Source organism: Typopeltis vanoorti, chromosome 3, assembly GCF_054136105.1.
Source record: "Typopeltis vanoorti isolate ZY-2024b chromosome 3, IOZ_Tvanoo_1.0, whole genome shotgun sequence".
Taxonomy (NCBI): domain Eukaryota; kingdom Metazoa; phylum Arthropoda; class Arachnida; order Uropygi; family Thelyphonidae; genus Typopeltis; species Typopeltis vanoorti.
In genome coordinates, this window is record NC_143551.1 from 118,985,882 (window position 1) to 119,009,965 (window position 24,084).

General features: G+C 36.4%; 1 protein-coding gene across 2 annotated transcripts in view; it reads left to right on the top strand.

Annotated features, from left to right (window-relative positions):
• LOC150108516 (proteasome assembly chaperone 2) overlaps positions 1-24,084 on the top strand; it is a 135,501-nt gene that overhangs the window by 13,793 nt on the left and 97,624 nt on the right. For both annotated transcript variants that reach the window (XM_090390824.1, XM_090390823.1), the window contains exon 2: positions 2,362-2,524. In XM_090390824.1, the coding sequence (XP_090246950.1) occupies positions 2,362-2,524 (163 nt within the window). The remainder of the gene's footprint in view (positions 1-2,361; positions 2,525-24,084) is intronic.

The following is a 24,084-nucleotide window of genomic DNA, read 5'->3' on the forward strand; positions in this document are numbered from 1 at the left end:
GATCACGTGTATCATGTATTGGCGATCACTGCAGATGCTCAGTCATAGCTCGTATGCAATGTGTAGTGTGTATTCTCAAATCATCTACACTCAACTCACACCCCCAAGTTTAAATCATGAGTGCTCCCCCCCCCCCCCCCAAGATTAAATCTTGAGTGCTCGGTCCCCTCCACGATTAAATCCTGAGTGTGCCACTGGCTGACTGACATATCTAAAAGTGGTATACGGGGGATCTGAGTCTGCAAGGTTTAAGGTAACAAGGGGTGTACCACTAGGATCAGTGTTTGGTCCATTGTTATTCAAACTGTACATTAATGATATTGGGAAGGATTCGACAAGCGACATACAGTTATTTGCTGATGATGCAAGGTTAGGTAGGGTAATCAGAAATGCTGTTGATATGCAGTCTTTGCAGAATGATTTGAATAGGCTGGAATTGTGGGCATGAGAAAATGGGTGTCAGTTCAATGTCAGTAAATGTAAAGTCATTCACTTCGGCATGATTACATATCCAATGTCGTATTATATTGGTGGGATTAGGCTAGAAGAAACTGATGAGGGTAGGTATTTTGGAGTGTTAATAGATAGGAAGTTGAAGTTTAGTGGGCATGTGGCAAAGACTGCAAATACAACTCAAAAGATAATTGCAATGCTGAAACAAACTTTCACATGTAAAGATAAGGATGTTATTTTGCCTCTTTACAAGGCCTTGATAAGACCTCTCTTGGACTACTGTACACTGGTATGGGTCTCCTGGTTTCTGTTGTGATTCTGATACACTTGAGAGAGTGTGAAAGAGAGTGTTAAAAATGATATCAGGATTGTGGAATACTGATTATGAAGACAGATTGAGAATTTGTAGACTGCAGACACTAGCAAACAAGGAGAAAGAGGGTGATATGATTGAGACTTACAAACTTCTGAAAGGGTCATGCAGGATTTCAATTGATGGAATTTTTCAATTTATGGAGGGTGGGAAAGGACGAGAGGGCATCCTTGGAAGCTGAGAATGAAGGCTGCCAAGAAGAGTGTGAGGGCTAGATTTTTCTGTCAGAGGTGATGTGTGATTGGAATGGATTGCCTTTGGATATTGTGAGTGCAAGCAGTGTGAATGAATTCAAGAATAAGTATGATAACTGGTGTGTGTGTAGTATGTGGTTTCCCTTGATGAGTCTCTGACTCGCTCTTAATAATAATATTCATGTGAATTTTCTTAAACACCCTCATATTCTCGGAGTAGTACACAAAGAATGGCTTGACCTTGAAGTCCCCACTTGCGTTTCCACATAACAAAAAGAGTCTATCCTTTATTTGCTTTTTCCTCCTGAGTGATATAAGTCTTCCTTGGCAATTTTTTCCAAAATAGGCCAGTTTCATCACAGTTGATCACTTGTTGGGGAAGAAAACCCTCAGCAGCTTCCTGGTTTGAACTCAAAGCCTTCCCATGCCTAATCACACTATGTATGCCACTTCTCTTAAATTTCTCGAACCATCCTCTACTAGCTTTGAAACACCAGATAAACTGGCGCGGGCAGTAGGGTTTTTTCCGCCAGTTTATCTGGTGTTTTTCATCCCGCAAGCAGGCAAACCGGCCCCTTGAACACACAGGGATACAGCCAAGAATACATTGAGGCATAGGAGTGACCATTCTATCCTCGTATTTCGGTTACGAAATCCAAGCATGCTTGGAAGGTTGTGGGCCTTAAAGGCCTGTTAAAACCAGTGGGATAGGATATGATAGCATAGGTCTTCTTGGGAGTATTAGATGAATTGGGAACACCTAATAAGATGATAAGATAAGAATTAATAAGATAATTCTTTAATCAAGAATTTGCACCACTGACAGCCAAAGCATGATATTGGCTAATGGAATTAGATCTGAAACTTCTGATATTAAGACAGGATTGAAAAAACAAGGCAATGCCTTTTTTTTTGCCCATTGTTTTTAATTTAGCATCAGGAAAATGTATTCGAGAAACTGTAAAAGATGACACAAACAGAACTGTAATATTAGGATATGCAGATGATATATGCATACTTAGAGAAAATACTGAAGACACTAGAATAACATTTAGAAAACTCAGAACTGCTGCTGAAAACCTAGGATTATAAATCAATCAGGATAAAACTGAATATTTAAAAGTATGCAGAAATAGCGATCAAGGGTAACACGATGAGTTTACTATTGATAACTGCAAATTTAAAAGAGCCACTTCCTTTAAATATCTTGGAACATTGATTACTTGATAATAAAATTAGCACAGAAATAAAAGCTAGAATTCATGCCTACAGAGATCTTATCATTCACTATATCATTTACTATGTGTTCATGATGTTTTTTTTTTTTTCCCATAATAATAGCCTGCAGTAGCAGTAGGAAATGTTGGACAACTTTCTGTAGATCTGCTCATTAATAATCTGGATGCAGAACTAATAGGGTACATTCATTCTGCAACTCTTTTGCCATTAGTTGGAGCTAATCCATATGCATCAAATTGTTATCAGTTAGCTACTAGCTGTCAAGGTAAGAAACTAGTTCTTATATTTATGTAGGATGTTTTCATGGCATACTTATTGGTGGTATATATATATATACAGTGGTGTGTTGGTAAATTTTTAACAACCGGCTCGCTTTTTGAAAAATTTGATTCTTCACAAAGTTGTATTGTATCTTCAGATGTCTTTGTTTCTGCTTCTTCAAATTTTATCCTTTTAATGTTTAAGAAGTTTCGTTCTATTTCATTTTTTCAACTAACGTCTATCCGCTTTTTCGACCGGCAACCTCTAACCCTGATTAAAATTATTTTAATTATTAAAAAAAAAAGAAAAAACCGAAATAAAAAAATATATTAAATAAAATTTTCCTATATTACCCACAACTTACCTATTATCAAATGAAATCCTGAACAAAAAAAATGTAACACTAATATATATTACTACTCGTAGTCGATCAAATGACCAGAGACTGTAGCCGTCGCGACGAATTTTTGTATTTATCGATAGTGCAATAATGTTGCATTTCCAGGTTCTTGGAAATTCGCCGAAAAATAAGGCATTATTGTTTATTCAAATAACTGGGAGTTTTGATAACCTGTTTGTGTTTTAATGAATACCGACGGTTTTCATGGAAATGATTTTATTTACTTGTTTAGTAAATAAAATTGTTTCCAAATTCCCGTTCGCAAATTGAGTTTGTTTTGTTGAATTCTCCTTTATGCATTTATTTTTGATAATAATAATATATGTAAGTGTTTATTATACAATTTCAAAATATATACGAGAAAAAGTATATACCACCATTCATCATCTATCCTTTAATAACTGGATCGCCCGACCTAAAAACATTAACAACTGGATCGCCCGACCTAAAAACATTAACAACTGGCTCGCTAAATTTGAAAAATTTTAACAACCTGCTTGCACGAGCTGGCGTGAGCCGATCCCAACACACCACTATGTGGGTGGATGTGTTGATCCCATACATGAGAAATTGTTCAGCTTATACAGTAATCTGCTGTTTATCAAACCTAGAAAACAGCAATTCTTCTTCAAAGTTACAAACTGGTAAACCCTATGACCCCTGACATTGCACTTTGCTGTGATTTGTAATTGTTCTTCTGCATTCAGACTGAACACTTGTTAAATGTATGCAGAAGTATGTTAAACTGCAATGAAACACAAAACAGGTAACATAACAGAAAAAATCATTACATTGTTAAAGTATCTATTTTGAAAATTTTTTTGCATTTTCTTGGGAGATATTATTATTAAGAGAGACCTCCAGGGAGTCAGAGACTCATCGAGGGAGGCCACATACTACACAAACCAGCTATCATACTTATTCTTCAATTCATTCACACTGCTTGCACTCACAACATCCAATGGCAATCCATTCCAATCACACACCACCCTCTGAGAGAAAAATCTCACCCTTACACTCTTGTTGGCGGCCTTCATTCTCAGCTTCCAAGGATGACCTCTCGTCCTTTCCACACCTTCCATAAATTGGAAAATCCCATCAATAGAAATCCTGTATGACCCTTTCAGCAGTTTGTAAATCTCAATCATATCACCCCTCTTTCTCCTGTTTGCTAGTGTCTGCAGTCTACAAATTCTCAATCTGTCTTCATAATCAGTATTACACAATTCTGATATCATTTTTAACACACTCCTTTGTACTCTCTCCTATATATGAGAATCACAACGGAGACCAGACCATTGCACAATAGTCCAAGAGAGGTCTTATCAAGGCCTTGTAAAGAAGCAAAATAACATCCTTATCTTTACATGTGAACGTTCGTTTCAGCATTGCAATTATCTTTTGAATTGTATTTGCAGTCTTTGCCACATGGCCCCTAAACTTCAACTTCCTATCTATTAACACTCCAAGATCCCTACCCCTCATCAGTTTCTTCTAGCCTAATCCCACCAATATAATATGACATTGGATATGTAATCATGCCGAAGCGAATGACTTTACATTTACTGACATTGAACTGACCCATTTTCCCATGCCCACAATTCCAGCCTATTCAAATCATTCTGCAAAGACTGCATATCAGCAGCATTCATGAGTACCCTGTCTATCCTTGCATCATCAGCAAATAACTGTATGTCGCTTGTCAAATCCTTCCAAATATCATTAATGTACAGATTGAATAACAGTGGACCAAGCACTGGTCCTTGTGGTACTCCACTTGTTACCTTAAACCTTGCAGACTCAGATCCCCCGTATACCACTTTTTGATATCTGTCAGTCAGCCATCCTCTTATCCATGCTAATATTGTATAACCCAAACCTGTTTTCTCCAATTTATGCTACAGTCTGTCATGTTGTATTCTGTCAAAAGCCTTAGCAAAATCCAAAAGTATCATGGTGTATCCATTCCCCTTGTCTAGTTCAATAGTAACATTGTTATAGAATATGAGCAAGTTGCTGAAACATGACCTTCCCTTAGTAAACCCATGTTGTTCATTGCAAAGTAGAGATTCCCTGTCAACCCATTTCTGAATGCAAGTCCTAACTAATTTTTCCAAAGTCATCACCACTCCTGAGATACTAATTGGTCAATAGTTTGATACATCGGTCTTTGCACACCCTTATGCAATGGAGTTACCATACATTCCTTCCATTCCTGTGGAATCTTCCCTGTTCTGAGACTCATATTAAACATCCTGGTCAAAGGAATGATCAATTCAGCTGAATACTCTTTTGGCACACTTGCTGATATTGCATCAGTCCCTATTGATGAATTCTTATTCAGTTTGTGCAACAGCTCTAATACTTCAGCATCACACACCTGTACACCTGTGTTTCTTCTAGCGAAGAGGTAACAGTGAGCTCAATGTTGCGTTCACCAGGTTGAAAGCTTCTAATGAAATGGACACTCATTAACTGATCAACCTCTTCTGCATCATGAGGGTTACTGATGCCATCTCCATCTAAATCCAGATGGCATCAGTAACCCTCATGCCATCTGGATTTAGAAGAGTTATTCTTTCATATTCATTCTTTTTTATACTTGCAGCATATTGATAGAATTCTTGTTGGTTGTCTTTAGCATGCAGAGCCAGTTTCTTTTCATAATCAGACTTTGCTTTCTGTACAACAGTTGTGACTATTCTAGCCTGCTACTTATAACGTTCATAATGGACGTCATCCTTATGCAAACAGTATTCCTTCCACATCGTCCTTTTCTTACGATTCTCTTGCTTAATAAGATTACACATCCATTTGACTCCTACTGCATTTATTCTTCTAACTCTCGGAACATGTTCTGATATCACATACTTTAATGATGTGATATCAGAATGATGTGATAACACGTTCTGATATCACATCATTTAAGTATTGTTTAAATGCTTCTCATACACTGTCGATATTCTTTCCATCCAGCAACCGGTCCCATTCCACTGAACTCAGTATACTCCTCAGTTGGTCATAATTTCCTGCTTTGTAGTTCAGCATGTAACCTTTTCTGAATGGAACATTCATACACTTAGTCACTTTCCAAGCAAGTACTGCATGATCATTGTCACCAGCTGGAGGCAGAATAGTTATGTCTTTAACTGAAACACCCTCTAACACTATAATCAAATCTAACACTCTTTGACCTCGAGTTTCCGCAACAGCTCAATAAATGTATTTTCATTCTTCTCATGAGATTCTACTGCTACCCAATCAATATTTGAATAATTTTAAAGTCTACCATTATGATTACTCTTTTCGCACTCACCTTTTCTATTTGGTGATGCATTTCTTCATCACCAGCAACCGATCCACCAGGTCTGTAACAACACCCCACTGCGTAATTTGTTTTGTTAGATTGCACCTCACACCAGATGGCTTAAAACTCACTGTCACATGAAATATTGTTAGTAGTATTACTACATTCATAGGTCTCAACTCTAATTGGATTTAAGTCATCCAATATCATTAGCAGCACCCCCCCCCTCCTCTCCTATCCACTCTATCCTTCCTAAAAATACTGTACCCATGACACTCGATACGAGTTAGTAGGTCTCGTTCTGATAGTCCGGTCTCACTAATTCCTACAATCTGAAGTCGCAACATATTGACTAAGGCAACAAACTCTACCCCTTTATTTCTGATACTCCTAGCATTCGTGTACAGACATAATAATCTACCTGCATGTTCTTTAGTATACTCTTGTTTACAGTCTGCCTGACCCAATTGGACAACTTTCAGATCTCTATTCTCTAATGCGTTACACATGTAGACATCTTTGCACGCATATGATTGGTCCGAACCGGACGAACACAAACCTGAAATGGGTCTCGCCTCGTCAACATTCCCATCATTAACACAGTTATATACCATTTTCGCTCTTACACTCACATCATTCACATGATTCCTCCCTTTATAATTTAGTTTCCCTGACCTTCTGTGTTAGGTCTCATACCAGTTGTTAGTTTTTCCAGACTCCTGATACCAAAAGAATTCAGGTGTATGCCATCCCTCTTATACAAATCCAGTCTTCCCTCAAACTTACTCCACACATCCATTCCTTCTACATAGCCTACGCATCGAATCGTTTGCCATCATGGCCTTTCTTTTTAATTCATTTTTGTCATAGCGAGGTAAAATACTAACGATTTTCATTTTCTCACTCTTCACTGTCGCCTCTTCCAGCAACCATTTCATGTCCTCTCTCATACTGAACTTATCACCAGTTAAATCGTTCATACCTACTACAACTACGATTTCATTTACTTTTCTTTTCTGTTTTTGCATTACTTGCGTTATATTTTTAATTTTCGCCCCAAGAAAACTCGATGTTATAACTCTCTCATCTATAGCATGCTTTATTATAGAGTCACCATACCATATAATTTCTTTCTTTTTACTAACAGCATCACTTACCTGATTTTTGTTATTTTTTGACTTACCGTATATTATCGCGTATAATACGAACTAGAAATTTGGTTTGGAAACTATCCCTAAAATGCCATGTCCACGTATAATGCGATCTGTTAATCTTGTTCCATAACATTATAAATAATACAATACGAATTAAAGAAAGAAATATTTATTTTAAAACAAAATGTCAAAATCCTTTAAATTCTTCCTCATCTTTTGAGTCATCAAACATTTCATTTATAAATTCATCTGTAAGGATTGCATCATCAGTGTAGCAGTTGTCATCATTGTTTTCATACTCTCCATTTTGTTGTGCGTCATCCTCGCTTTCGTATATGACGTGATCTTCGGATCCATCCATTGAATTATTCCACATTTAAGAAATGAGCGTTGAATCATTTCAGATGGTATCGAATCCCATACTTCTTTAACCCAGCTGGTGACGGGTGATCTCAAGCTTCTGAAAATTCCCACCCTTTGTCATCTTCACCAAACCACATGACATCCGTTCTCTCCATTTTTCACGTAAGTGATCTTTCAACGGCTTATTCGAGCTAACATCAAGCGGCTGCAAAACGGAAGTTCGACCACCCGGTATGATTGCTAGGTCTGTACTTAGCTCACGTGCTTTCTTTTTGCTTGCCTCCGTTAAACGCACCTGGAACATATCCCAGACTAGCATGCTTTGTTGACGTAGCTTGTTACGTCAACAAAGCATGCTAGTCTGGGATATGTTCCATACTTATCCAGCCACAATTGTACAACTTCTTCATCCATCCAACCTTTCTGATTGGCACGAACAATTACACCTGGTGGAAATTTCATATGTTTCGGTATTTTCTTCCTTTTAAATATCACTGTCGGCTTTAATTTGGTTCCATCTGCCATGCATGGCAGAACAACAGTAAAATGCGTGTTTTCATGTCCCGTTGTTTTTATGAAGACACCCTTTTCACCAACTGAGTTTACTGTTCGATTCCCAGGCATATCAAAGTACATGGGCGTCCCATCCATATTGCCAGTTTGATAAAGTTCATATCCGTGACACTTCCATAATTTTATGATAAATTTATGGAAGGACTGCACTTTTTCTTCAAGCTGCTTTGGTAACTTCTGCGCAATTTTTGTTCGGTGTCGTAATGTTAATGCTTTGCGTTCCATAAATCTGTTGCACCACCCAGATGAAGCAAGAAAAGATGAAATACCTGGTGTGTCCTTGAATTTACCATCTTGAGTTGTAGAGCTCGAAAATGAATTGCATTTCTTGTTACTATAATGCCATCTTGTCGTTGCATCAAAATCCATTCATTTAGCTCTTCGAGTTCTGGAAAGGATGCTACATCTCCACGATGGGCACGTTTCGTTTTGGGGATTTTTTCAAAACTGTCTTTTTGCTTTTGTGAAAGTTTAATATTACTCTCTGCTACACCTAATTCTCTCATAGCAACACTGTTATTATGTTCTTCTGCAAACTGCACGACACGCAATTTAAATCCTGCTTCAAAAGATGAACGTTTACGTTTCTGTTGGCTCATTTTCAGGCTAGGTTTGTTTAACGAATAATATTTAAAATGAACTGTGGTTAAACCGATATACCTATCTGTGCACTATCTATCTCACTGTGCTCTATCATTCGGCTATCGAGTGCGCTTCGTATCTGCGCATAAAGCCAGTAATGTAAGTAGCTTTATGCGCAGATACGATGCATGCTCGGTCACCGAATGCTAGTGGGTCGAGTAGATTTGGTTGCATAGGCATTAGGTAGTATATATTGTGTGTGCAAGTCTAATAAGATGTTATGTTTTTAGGATCTGCATATAATGCGAACCCCTAACTTTAAGTAGTATTTTTTACCATAAATTTTTGCGCATTATACGCGATAATGTATGGTACCTGTTTCCTTGCTTGTTGTTTCTTATTTTTCTGTTCATTTTTCTTTTTCTCCATGTGCTCATTTAAACGTCTCTCAAATGTTTGCAATTCCCGCGTTGTCTCTCTGATTATCTGCTTCAACTTCACTATTTTGGCAGTTAATTCATTTTCTTTAACCTCCTCCATGTGCACAATAACCTCGTTGGCAGGGCTAATCTTCTTGTTCTCGCCTGCGGTGCTTTTTTTTTAGGTTTACTGTTTTTTTGGTGCCATTTTAAACATATACTAAATATTAAAATATCTTAATAAAAATATATGATAAAATACTAAATACACTATAAAACACTAAAATCTACACTAGTATACTACAAAACACTCATTTTCTAAGGGAAAACGCAATAAAAACAGACAAAAATCACCAACTTTACAGGTGCACTAAATTCGCCGAGCAACCACTATGTATCTTCCTTAAGGGATATAATCTCTAAAAAAGTGATTTATTATATTGCACATAATAATGGATCTGGGTTTCAGGCCACATTGAGTATAGTTGGTTTTTATAGTGCTTATGTAAAGTTGTGATTTTTATCTGTTTTATTGTTTGTTTTTCTTTTGCAAATTATTACTTTATAGTATATTACGACATTTTTATGTTTTTATAGTATTTGGTGTTTTCAAACATACTTTTATTGAGATAGTGCAACATTACATAGTGTTAGATCCTGAATGAAGAAATCTTACAAAGAAATCATTCATTCAGGGTCTAACATACTAAACTACACAAACAAAGAGAAATACCTGCACATCAGCTGAAATTAAAGTGAAACTTCTTCATATATGTATAAAATTGCATTTTATTTTATGTACCATGTATTTTAATCTATTGTGATAATACCAAGATCGAATTAGAGATTGTCTTAAAAGAGGAATTTGTTAATATTATTTAAGCCTCACTTTAGCTGTATAGAATGATTGTGAGTCACAAGATAGATTTATTTTATTTATTTATTTAAAGTGAATAACCAGATAGATATTAAGTAACAATTCATAGAAGGTATACAACTACACGTGTCCAGCTTAATGCCGGAGGCAGTAGCTTACGCAGAAAGTACGTTGACGTGAATTTCATGAATACAAGAGTATAACAGCAAAGGGGAGAACAAGGGATGAACCCAAGGGGGAGAATAGATACAGGTCGTGTGCAAAGGGGACTCTGAAAAAGGGGGCGCTCGCACGAAGAATATAAGGGAATGAGCGCCGTAACGGCTCTCTCTTGTCTTATCGTTTTTCCTGGTTCCTGGTTCGGAAGTTAGCCGGTGGTTTGAGTAAGGGGGATGAAGTGTCAGTGCTATGATATCAGACAGCGAGCTTTCCTGAGATGTTGTAGGATTCCACGCAGAGCTTAAGGTGAAATTTTCTAGCCCTAGCAGAATTGAGCCCTCGCTGAAAAGTCCCATCGAGAGAAATAGAGATGTTTCCTGAGACGCAAAGAATCGAGTCCATGATCGGCAGAATTATGAAGATAGCATAGTGCCTACACTGCCGTAAGGACAGCCAGTAGACAAGAGGTAACCAGACGTACACATGGTGCTGAAGGACATCGGAAAAAGTTCGGTAAAGTAGAAGTACTCTTGGTTTGTGTTTAGAATTCCTTAGAAGAGGGAAAATTACTTGTGAATGTAAATTATGAACATTATTCTAAAGAACTTTGTGGACAGACTCTAATTAGAATGTTAGCCTTCCTTTGAGAATAAGAAGAATTGTTTGGAAGAGGTCTTTTGTGTTGTATGTGATTGATTTGACATAATGAGATTAGGACTGTAGACTTATAGTAACTGAATAACATTAGAATGTTAGTTATATTTCTTATGAATAGCTTGCAGAAGGGAATTTTAACTTAACACCATATCATTTGCTATCTATCCCAATTATCAGTCACTGTGTCTTACATGCTTTATGACCTTTGATTTAAATTTAAAGTGTGTTGATCTTTTAACTTGAGTTTCCTTATTTAGTATTGAGATAAATTGAATGCCTGAATTTCTTTAGTGTATTTTGCTTTGATATTCCAATAAATATGATTTATTTGCCTATACCTGAGTCAGGCCTGATTACGATTCCGAATTACCACTTATAAAAATAGAACCTCTTTTGGCGGGAAGGAATTAGAAAGTGTATATAATCATAGATTCAGGTCACGACTGCAGTCTGAATCTATACAGCCTTATTAAAGTAAAATATAGTGTAAGAACGCCTCAGAATCTAGTATTGTCTCCCTGAGTAAGGATCTTTTCTGCTATAGGATACTGGCTGGTATCCTATATAAATTATGATATCCTATATCATAATATAAATTTGCCAGTAGAAACAATCCTAGATGCAAGTATATTAGGCCCGATATCTGAAGAAGTAAAATAGTGATTGAAGGATAGAAAGGGAAGATATAAAATAAGAACAACAACGACATAACAATAGTGTTATTAAATGGTGCCAAAAATGCACAAGAAATGGAACACTAACAAGAACAGTGAAGTCAAGTACAAGAAGGCTTACCCCACTGAAGAAAAACTTCAGGATATTGAAAATGAATTAAATTCTAAAATCACAAAATTAAAACAGTATTAGACAGACATTTTAGGAATTACAGAAATAGAGAGGCATTTAAAGAAACATAGTGAAGACAAGAAAATTAACCATCAAAATTTTCTATCAACATCATCAAAATTACACATCAAAATAGGGATTGGGTTCGAGGCTATGTTGTGAATGGTCACGAATTTGGAGCTTGTATAAAATTGGTGTTTTTTATCTGTTTTACTGTGTTTTTTCCCTTAGAAAATTGATGTTTTATAGTACATTAGCATAGATTTTCGTGTTTTCAGTGGATTTACTGTGTTTATAACATATTTTTGTTAAGATATTACATTGTTTAAAGTTTTTCCACTTGGTTATACTATAATTTAAAGATGCCAAGAAATTATATTCTCAGTTAAATCCTTTATCCAAGTGTAAGCAAACAAAGTTTGCATGTGAGGTAACTGGACAACTTGTATATAGAGGCTGACTTCACATCCCTTGCCTTAGTATCCCATAATACAAAGCACATATTCTTACATACATATATAACGTTATGCATTAATAGAAGGTTCACCGGTTGGGATGGTGACCTTCCCATGATGTATAGCATTATACAGCTAATTCTCTTTTTACATGGCTTTTTATTTACATGATTTCAAAATAACATGGTTTAGAAAACAAAAACAATTCTATTTTGACACTGTATAGTTTGATTTAACACAGTTCAAATGGTGCTTATTTTTAAAATTTCTGTTTGAATTCAGTTCTGTTAAAAAGGGTATTTCTATAATAATTATCATTTCCTAGAACGGTATATATGTACTTGAACTTGAATTTTGCAGAACCCCCTCGATGTTTTAAATATCAGGGATTACTCTATGCTACAAAATGTAAACAAATGCCAAGTAGACTTATATAGTGAAATCACAAAAAAGTGTTGGTGGCTTTAAAGAAGCTAAGGATTGTCAGACTCTATTATTTTGCAGCAATGTTTCAGGAGATTGTATATTAAAACCATTACTCATTAATCGATCCCTAAGACTGCAGACAATGAAAGGTGTGGATTTTAACACATTACCAGTGCACTGGAAGGCAAATAAAATAAGGTGGGTTACAAAAGAAATTTTTAATTAATGATTCCATCAATGTTTTGTTCCAGAAGTTAAACGCTATTTGATGGGGAAAAAAAATCTGAACTTTAAAGTTTTGTTGATTATAGACAAAGTGCCTGTCCATCCTGTTTTAGAACACCCGAATGTGGAATTTTGTTTTCTGCCACCTAATACAACATCCTTAATACAACCACTAGACCAGGGTGTGAACGCTACCTTCAAAACTTACTACATAAGAAGAACATTCCAATGCATTTTGGGTAAACTAGATAAGGATAATTTACTGACAGTTATTGATGTGAGAAAAAAATTTTCTATTTTGGACTGCATCAAACTTGCTAAGTTGGCAGTATCAGAATTGAAACCATCAACTTTAAATGCATGCTGGAAAGCTACTGGGCCAGAATGTGTGAAAAAGAAAAATCCTGTACCTTGCATTCAACTGAATAGTCCAATATTATCTGATTAGCACATGCATTTGGCCGAGAAGAATTTGATTTTTCCTCTGCAGATATTGAGAATTGATGGTTGACAAGGCTGTTAGTGATGATGAAATAATAGCTGTCCTTGAGAATCTCAATGAAAAAGTGATGATGAAGAGATTCTACTCATTGCTGCAGGATTAATTAAAGAAGGGCTTCAAATGGCTAGTAAAATTGCAAAGTCATTTTCTTACACATGATCCAAATACTAAACGAGCTAAACAGTTTAAATGTGAACTGAAGTCATGTATGGTGCAATATGAAGAATTATACAATGATCTAGTCAAAACAGGATTTCAATGATTAATTACAGAGTTTGTGGTAAACAAAAAAAAAAAAAATCAATCTTCAAAATTATTGAAAATTAGTGCTAATTTAGTTTCTTTTACTGAAGGAAACGTTTCGCCATTGCAGTATGAACAGGATGGCCAAAGTGTTTCAAGTGATGGAAGTGATTTAATTCCAATTTCACACAAAGAATGCAGCTACTATCAGAAAGTGATGGCAAATAAAATTTAACTAATAACCATATGCACAGGTGTGTTTGTACCTTTGTGAATTTATGTTTTATTGGTGACACACTATTTTCTTTCAGAGATGCACATATGTTTTGTTAGAAAATAACTTATTGTTCATATCGGGTTTTTGCATCTGGAACCATTCTTCCATTTTTTCATGTGCACTATGTTCTTTTTTACAAGGTTTTCATTTACACAATTTTTTTCTGGAACCAGTCTACCGTGTAAATGGAGAATTAGGTATACATCTTTAAGGATGTGCTTTGCATTATGGGATACTAAGGCAAGTAATGTGAAATCATTAGCCTCTATATAGCAGTTGCCTAGTTGCAAAGTTACTTCACTCACAAACTTTGTTTGCTTCACTTAGATAAAGAATTAAATCAAGAAAATTAAAATTAAACCAACCAGGACGGCCTGGTTGGATGAGTGGCTAGCGTATCTGCTCTCCAGCCAAAAGGCTATGGGTCTGAATCCTTCCATGGGCATGGATGTTTGTGATTGTCTGTGAAAATACTAGTGCTGACAGTGGAAAGTAGATGCCATTGGTGTAGATGAGGCAGTTTGCTGTAGTTGGTGGATTTGAGTGGTGGAGATGGAGAGTTGTTGAGTAGGTGCTCTCCCACAATGAGTATTTAGATTCCTTGGAGGTGTCACGTAATCTTAGCAACTTTAATTTATAAGATATTGCAATAATAAATATAGTTTAATGGTGCCCAAAACACACAAGAAACATAATGCTAAGTTATAATCCATTGATCAACAGCATGTTGATGAGCAGGTTATAACTTTGAATTTTCCTGGTGCAAAAATTAAAAATATAATGCAAGCAATTCAAAAACAGAAAAAGATGGTAAACAAGATCGTGGTTGTAGTAGGTACTGACTTCATCATGCCTATCAAGGATTTAGGCCTAGAGTGGCCTGTTCTGGCCTTAGAAGTCATCGTTGAATCTCTTAAGAGGATGTCCTGGTTTTCTTTTTCCTAATAGTTTGTAATTTAAGGCTTGTTTTTGGTAATCTTTCTGTTTTCAATCTTTCAGTGTGTTCCATCCATTTATGTTTTTCTTTTTTAATTGTTTCTATTACTGATTCCTGGCTTAATTCTTTCTTAATTTCTTCATTTCTTTTGTGATCAAATAGAGTATACTTTGCAGTTTTTCTCATAAACTTCATTTCAGCTGTTATTAATCTTTGTTTGTCTTTGTATGTTTAATTGTCCAGATTTCACTTCCATGCAATAGGACTGGTAGGGCTAATGTATTGTATACTTAATTGACTTAAGATACTGACTTAACTAGTAATAAGTTCATTATCAGAGACGACATGAAAAGGTTGTTGGAAGAGGCAAGAGTGAGAAAGTAAAAATAAGTATATTACCTCAATGTGATAAAAATGAATTTAGAAGGGTTATGATGGTAAATGATTCAATGCATAAGTTATGTAGAAGAAATGGATGTGTGTTTTTGGATGTATGGAGTGAGTTTGAGGGAAGATTGGCTTTATACAGAAGGGCCTACCTTTGAATGCATTTGCTATGATGAGTCTTGAAAAAATAACTGATATGAGACCTAACACAGAGAGTCAGGGAAATTACATTTTAATGGGAGGAATGGTGGGAATATGTATGTAAAATACTATCCCAATCAGACAAGACGAACACAAACGACACATTAAATACCTCCACTTCGGTAAAACAGGCCTTTCTGACCATGCACTCCAAACATACCATAAAATTGACTGGAAAAATACCAAGTCCCTACACCGCACCAAAACCTGGTTTGAGAGAAAATTTAAAGAGTCTTGTGAAATGCTCAAACACAACCCAAATCTCAACAAAAATGATGGCCTCACCATTTCAAGAATGTGGAGGACCCATCTACAACCTGTATAACATCCTAAACTAGCATTAGAAAAATTCCCACTACAAGAAGACAACCTGGTGAAGTGTTTAGAACATTCAATAGCAACTGAAAGAAATCATTTTGTAACTATCCAGAATATTAATACATGAGGACTCTTAACAGTTTATTGTAGTTGCATTTATCTATTTATAATATATATATATAATTTTTTATTTTTTATTTTATTTTTTTTTTATATATATAAATTTTTTTTTTTTTATTTATTTATTTTTTTATATATAATTTTATTTCTTTCTTTATTTATTTTTGTTTTTCCTTTCTATCACTAGAGGTCAGGCTAGAAAAAAGATTTATTAACTACGTAGATTTAGTTTACTGATATAGAAAGCATAAGCATGTAGCTTGGTTCTGTATACAGTTGTATTCTTCCGATGATGACCTCGATATAGAGGTCGAAACGTCAAGTTTTATTTTATTTGTAATTAATAAAATAATCTGTTCAACATGTGTGTTTTTGAGTCCCTAAATCTACAAATATGAGTGCTGATCACCGTGTAACCCTAAAAGAAAGAATATGTATGTAAAAGAAACAGTGCTATGTAACTGTGTTAATGACGGGAATGGGCAGTATCATGGAAATGATTATGAAGAGAAAACGGTTTCAAATTTGTGTTTATCTGGTTTGGACCCATCAAAAACGTGCAAAGATGCCTGCATATATAAGGAACTAGAGAAGAACAGAGATCTGCAAGTTGTCCAATTATGTTATGCAGACCGCAGATAAGAGTATACAAAAGAACATGCAGGTAGCTTATTATGTCTGTACATGAATGCTAGGAGTGTCAGAAATAAAGGGGTAGAGTTTGTTGCCTTGGTTGAATATGTTGGGACCTCAGATTGCAGACAGTAGTGAGACTTGGATAACAGAATCAGTCATACTAACTGGTATCGAGTGTAAAGGGTACGGTATTTTTAGAAAAGATAGACAGGAGAGAAGAGGATGAGGCGTTCTGCTAATGATATTGGATGACTTGAATCCAGTTAATGTTGAGACCTATGATTGTAGTACTAGTAACAGTATTTCATGTGACAGTGAGTTTGAAGCCATCTGGTGTGAGGTGGAATCTAACAAGATCAATTACAGAGTGGAGTGTTGTTACAGACTTGGCAGCTCGGTTGTTAATGATGAAGAAATGCATCACCAAATAGAGATAATGGGCACGAAAAGAGTAATCATAATGGGAGACTTTAATTATCAAAATATTGATCGGGTAATGAGAAGAATGAAACTGAATTTATTCAGCTGTTGTGAGACAAATTCCTCAAGCAGCATGTGATAGAAAGAACTCAAGGTCAAAGGATGTTAGACTTGATTATAGTGTCAGATGGTGTTTCATTTAAAGACATAACTATTCTAAATTAAAAATGCATAACCAACGTCCAAGCCTTTCCATGAGAATTACAATAATCCACGGAGATGATATCGCACATAAAGCACGCCATTACGGTAAAATGAAGTTAAAGCTATCAAGACAACTGAATCGTCTCGTCTTCCTAAAACGCTGCCGGGATAACCAGATAATTTCTAACTGTGTGAAATTCAAGCACCATTTCTCTTCGCAAAAGGCACTTCGTATTTATAACTGTGCCAGCCAAGCCTTATTCAGAGAACAAATTGCCGCGCCTCGCCGTTTCCTGAGTGAAGCTAACTCAGCTATACAGGCACTCGAAGATGACCTTTCAAGCACCTTAAGCCACGAAATTTGGTCCATTTTATACGCCATCTTGTGCACTGCAGCGGAGAAAGAATTTAAAAAAGTACGAGATCGACACATCAAAAAATTTGAAATTTTAAAAAACAACTCAATCTTGAAACCACAACTTCCTACCGAAACGGTAGTCAACCTTTCGTCAATTAATGTAAAACCTGAAGCACTCGACGCCCTCGCACGTGGCCACAACTTTGCCATTGCGCCCAGAAGAATACCTGCGGAAGATATTATGATAAGAATTGAACGCGGGATACGACACCTTCCAAACCACGTCGCCAACGATATTAGACTGGATGTAGCTTGCGTTCTGACCAAAGTTAAACCACCAAAAGCCAACATGCCCAGTAAGGAAATTAAATCTCTACTGGAATTAAAGAAAAACAAGAAAATAATAATCACCAAAGCTGATAAAGGGAACGCCACAGTATTGCTTAACCAAAAGGATTACACAGGTAAGCTGAAAACTTTATTGTTAGATCGGGCTACTTACCTCCCTATCGAGTACAATCCCACCAACTCACAAATTAGAAAACTCCACAGGCTCCTTTAAGAAGGTCGCGTCTTGGCCAGTGGAAATCACTAACAAATTAAAACCATCTAACTCCACCCCCCCCCACCCCCCGTATTTATGGACTCCCAAAAATGTATAAGGAAAAGTGCCATTACGTCCCATAGTGGATGGCATTGATTCCCCCACATACAAACTAGCTAAACATTTGGCCAAAGCTCTCTCACACCATACTGGCAACACACCTTCACACATAAAAAACTCAGCCCACTTCAAAGCCAGCATAGAAAACCTTACACTCAAACACACTGACATAATGGTCAGTTTTGATGTCTCCTCCTTATTCACAAATGGCGCACTCAAAGAATCCTTAGAGCTAATCCAAGCTAAATTTCCTCCCCGATATCACAGCCCTTTTTCAGTTCACAATGAACTCAGGCTATTTTGTTTGGCAAGAAAAATTCTACAAACAAATAGAGGGGACAGCCATGAGTTCTCCACTCTCCCCACCCTTGGCCAACTTTTATATGGAGACTTTTGAAGAGAAAGCCTTAAACTCTGCCCCACAAAAACCAACCATTTGGCTTCGCTATGTTGATGATGTGTTTGCTATTTGGTCACATGGCTCCGATGCACTCCTCTCCTTCCTAACACATATAAACAACCAACACCCCAGAATCAAATTCACCCTGGAAGTAGAAAAAATCAGCTGCCTTCCTTTCTTAGACACATTAGTCACCTGTCAGCCTGATGGAACCTTGGTTTTCTTAGTCTATAGAAAACCCACCCATACAAGCAGATACATTCACCAACAATCCCACCACCTCTCCTCGCAACAATATGGAGTCATTAAGACACTACACAACAGGGCTAAACTTATCTGTTCAAATGACAATACCCTAACCACAGAACTAAACCACATTCTCAACACTTTCTCAGCCAATGCCTATCCCCCCCCCAAAAAAAAAAATCCAAAAAATATTGAAACCAGTAAACCACAACCCCCCTCACAACAAGGATTACTATAAATCCATCACCATACCCTATATCCGAGGCACCTCGGAAAAAATTGCAAAAATCTTAAAATAACGACTTAACTTCTTGTTACAGACCATATAAAAAATTTGCATCCCTTATCCGCTCTACTAAAGACCAACCTTCCCCCCCCCCCTAGACCTACCTGGTGTATGTATACCAGGTCCCTTGCAGCTGTAAGCTGTCCTACTTTGGCCAAACAGGCAGGACAGCCAATATCAGAATTTCAGAACACAAAGACTACATCCGGTTTCACCAGTACAGCCACTCTGGTCTTGCTGACCATGCGCTGGATACTTGCCATAGAATACGGTGGAAGAAAGCCACGATAGTACACCATAGTAAATACAAGTATGAAAGGCTTTTCATGGAATCAGCTTCAGCCCTAAGAAACAATTCAAACCTCAACAAATTTGGCTGCATGAGACTGCCTCAAATTTGGGAAACCTACATTAGAAAACCTTCAGCCCAGTCGCCCATGAATACCAATATCACCCGCTAGGGGGCACCATCAGGACTTTAGGAGAAATAATAGCTTTCTGCTTCTTCCTCATTTACTGTTTGTTGTGCTTGCGTGCACGTGTCTTGTTCTTAAGTTTCTTGAAAATGGCAACATGACGTTGCCGAAATATTGACGTATATTATTAAAATTTATTTTAATTTATATCCTAGTGACATTGTAATTTCCTTAAATTACTTAGTTAAAAACTATTCTAAATATTCTGCAATATTAAAGACGTAACTAGTACTCACTTTGAAAGTGACTAAGTTTATCAATGTTCCATTCAGAAAAGGCTATATGCTGAACTATGAAGTAGGAAATTATGACCAATTGAGGAGTATACTGAGTTCAGTGGAATGGTATCAGTTGCTGGATGGGAAGAATATCAACAGTACATGGGAAGCACTTAAAAATGCTTTAAAGATGCAATGTTAGAATGTGTCCCGAGAGTTTAAATAGGATAGGAGACAAATGGATGTGTAATCTTATTAAGCAAGGGATTCGTAAGAAGTGGGTGATGTTGAAGGAATACTGTGCGGATGTCCAGTATGAAAATTATAAGCAGCAGGATAGAATAGTCGCACCTGTTCAATGGAAAGCTAAGTCTGAGTATAAAAAGAAACTGGCAAGGAAAACTACAAGAATTCTATTGATATGCTGTAAGAGAAAGGATGAATAATTCTTTATTCATCCTTTCTCTATATTTATTTCAATAAAGAATAATTCTTCTGAATGCAGATGATTTGATACTGACAGATGTAGAAGAGGTTGTTCAACTAATGATTCCAATTTTGCTTTTAAAAGCTATCAACTTGACGTATGCAACATTGAGTTATCTGCTACTTCTTCACTGAATGAAGAAACTCAGGTATATGAGGAGTAAGTATTAGAGCTGCTGCACAAACTGAACAAGAATCAGTAATTTGGTTGATAGGATATCAGCACAGGTCCTGAAAGAGTGTTCAGGTGACGGGATTTTCCTTTAACTAGACTATATAATTTGAGTCTCGAAACAGGGAAGATTCTGCAGGTGTAGAAAGAATGTTAGGGATCACATTTAGAAATGGGTTCACAATTAAACCATTGTTACCATTAAACTAGAGAAGGAAAATGAATACACCATGAATACACTTTTGAATTTTGCTAAGGCTTTTGAAAGAATACAGCATGAAGGACTGTTGCATAAATTGGAGTGTGGATGAGAGTCTGGCTGACTGACAGATATCAAAACATAGTATACATGGGATGTGAGTTTGCAGATTTCAGGTAACTAGTGGTGTACCACGAGGATCATTCCTTGGTTCACTGTTATTCAGTCTGTACATTAATGATATTGGTAAGGATTTGACATACCATATTTACTCGAATATAACTCGCCCTCATGTATATCTCACACTCCTGATTTTACTTTAAGAAAAAAGAAATTAAAAATTTCGCATATATCTCGCACACGAAAAAAGTTTAAAACTTTAAGAAATAGATAGTGAATATCGTTTTGGCAATTTCAAATATTTTGGAATTCAGTTGAACAGAATCAGCATTTCAGTGGTGATTCTGAATATAATGGTGATACTAGTGGTGTACCACGAGGATCATTCCTTGGTTCACTGTTATTCAGTCTGTACATTAATTATATTGGTAAGGATGTGGCAATTTCAAATATTTTGGAATTCGGTTGAACAGAATCAGCATTTCAATGGTGATTCTGAATATAATGGTGATACTAGTGGTGTACCACGAGTATCGCCATTATCAGCATTTCACAGAATCAGCATTTCAGCTCAACAATCATTGCCTTGCCTTTGTTGTTGAGTTGAGCTCTTAATACTGCACCGATCATATGCATGTTATCAAGTTACAGTGCTGGATTTAAACTCAAGGTTATTGATTTTGCAGAAAAACATGGTAATCAAAGCAGCAGGACATGAGTTTACAGTGACTGAGTTTAATGTGTGATATTGACATAAACAGAAACTTGCATTACAAAATATTAATAAGTCAAGAAAAGCATTCTGAGGACCTAAAAGTGAAAAATTTCCTGCATTGGAGGATGAGTTATTTGAATATGTGTTAGGTTTGCGTAAAGATGATTGCTGTGTTTCACATGAAATGTTAAATGTTTCAAAAGCATGTGAGTTAGCTACACAGTCGCACAGATCTGAACGTGAGCGAAGGTTGGATCACAAGATTCACGAAGAGGAAAAATCTTTCTCTTCGTCGTAAGACATCTCTTTGCCAAAGAATGCCAAAAAAGTTTGATGATAAAGTGATGGATTTTCATCGCTGTGCGATTCAACTTTAGGAAGAGCAATAACTATGTTATCACAAATAACCAATGCTGATCAAAACACCCCCCTCAATTTCGACATGGTGCACTAAACAACAACAGAAAACAGTGAAGAAAGTGTTAGGATGTGCACAACTGGAAGTGAAAAACAGCAGTGCACAATCATGCTTGCAATTACTGCAGATGGAAGAAAGGTGTCTCCTTACATAACATTCAAAAGGAACACAATCCCGAAGACGGAAATTTCCACCTGGAATTCATGTAAGAAGAGCACAAGAAAAAGGGTGGATAGACACTACAATCATTCAAGATTAGATTAGAACAGTTTGGGACAAATGGCCAGGGGCCTTATTTCGACTCCCAGCTTTCCTCGTGTGGGATAGTTTCTGCAGACACTTAGGACATGAAATATTAAAACAACTTTTGGTTGTTTTAAGTTGTGTGAAGACTGATGCAGCATTATTTCTAGTGGTCTTACTCCTTGTCTACAGGATATCTCAGTTAACAAACCATTCAAAGACTACATATGAAAATTTTGTCCTACGTACGTAGCCGGCAGCTACGACCTAATTGGTAGGGAAGATTAAGTGACCATCATTAGAACTGGATTTTGAGAGCTGGGACATGATTTCACCAGAAATAATTGCCAAGAGTTTTTTAAACCCAGCATCTGTAATTCCCTGGGTGGGAGCAAAGATGACACTATTTGGGTAGATGACCTTGACAATGCACATGAGAAAACCATTCTCGATGCTGGAAGTAGCAATAGCGAATAGGAGATTCTTGGTGAGTCATACCCATTTTCAGTTTGTTCGGTCATAGTAATGTTATGATTCTGAAATGATAAAAGAACAAACAATAATGAAATGTTTGTTTTAATTGAATTACAGAATCGTCGTTAAAGATTCAAATATATCGTATGATGAAGGTGAGGAGCTGCTTGTGCAAATAATGTTGATAATTAAAATTTAAATGCATTATGTGAGCAATTATAAATTATAACGAATACTGAGGATTTAATTATAAATGTCAATTTAGTATTTCCATGAAATTTCCGAAAATCCCCCATATGTCTCGCACCGCGATGTTTTAACTTTAATTTTTTGGGGAAAAGTGTGAGTTATATTCAAGTAAATATGGTACAACTATTTGCTGATGATGCAAAGATAGGTAGAGTGATCAGGAATGCTTCTGATATGCAGTACTTGTAGAGTGAGTTGAATGAGTTGAAATTGTGGACATGGGAAAATGGATGTCAGTAAATGTAGTCATTCACTTTGGCATGATTAGATATCCAGTGTCGTATTATATTGGTGGGATAATGCTGGAAGAAACTGATTAGGCTAGGGATCTTTGAGTGTTAGTAGGAGGCAAGTTGAAGTTCAGGGGCCATGTAGCAAATATTGCAAATACAACTCAAAAGATAATTGCAATCCTGAAATGAACTTTCACATGTAAAGATAAAGATCTCATTTTGCCTCTTTACAATGCCTTGATAAGACCTTACTTGGACTATTGTACACTGGTCTGGTCTCCTGGTTTTTGTTGTGATTCTGATACACTTGAGAGAGTGCAAAGGAGAGTGTTAAAAATGATATCATAATTGTGGAATACTGATTATGAAGACAGATTGAGAATTTGTAGACTGCAGACACTAGCAAACAGGAGTAAGAGGGGTGATATGAGTGAGACTTACAAACTTCTGAAAGGGTCATACAGGATTACAACTGATGGAATTTTTCAATTTATGGAGAGTGGGGAAAGTACAAGAGGGCATCCTTGGAAGCTGTGATGAGATGTTGTGTGTGCAAGCAGTGTGAAAGAATTCAAGAATAAGTATTATAGCTAGTGCGTGTAGAATGTGGTCTCCCTTGATGAGTCTCTGATTTCATGGAGGTCTCTTAATAATAATAATAAAATGAGAAGCAACAACACATGGAATTAGGTAAGATAATGTGTAATGAAAATCAGGCAGGTAAAGTTGATTATAAAAAGGAGATTCTTTCTCTTATGGTTACACAGCAATCAGCATTCATTGTGTAGAATATATGGAGACATATATTCTATACATAATTTTTTATTTTATGGAGGGTGAGGAAAGGACAAGAGGGCATCCTTGGAAGCCGTGATGGGATGTTATGTGTGCAAGCAGTGTGAATAAATTCAAGAATAAG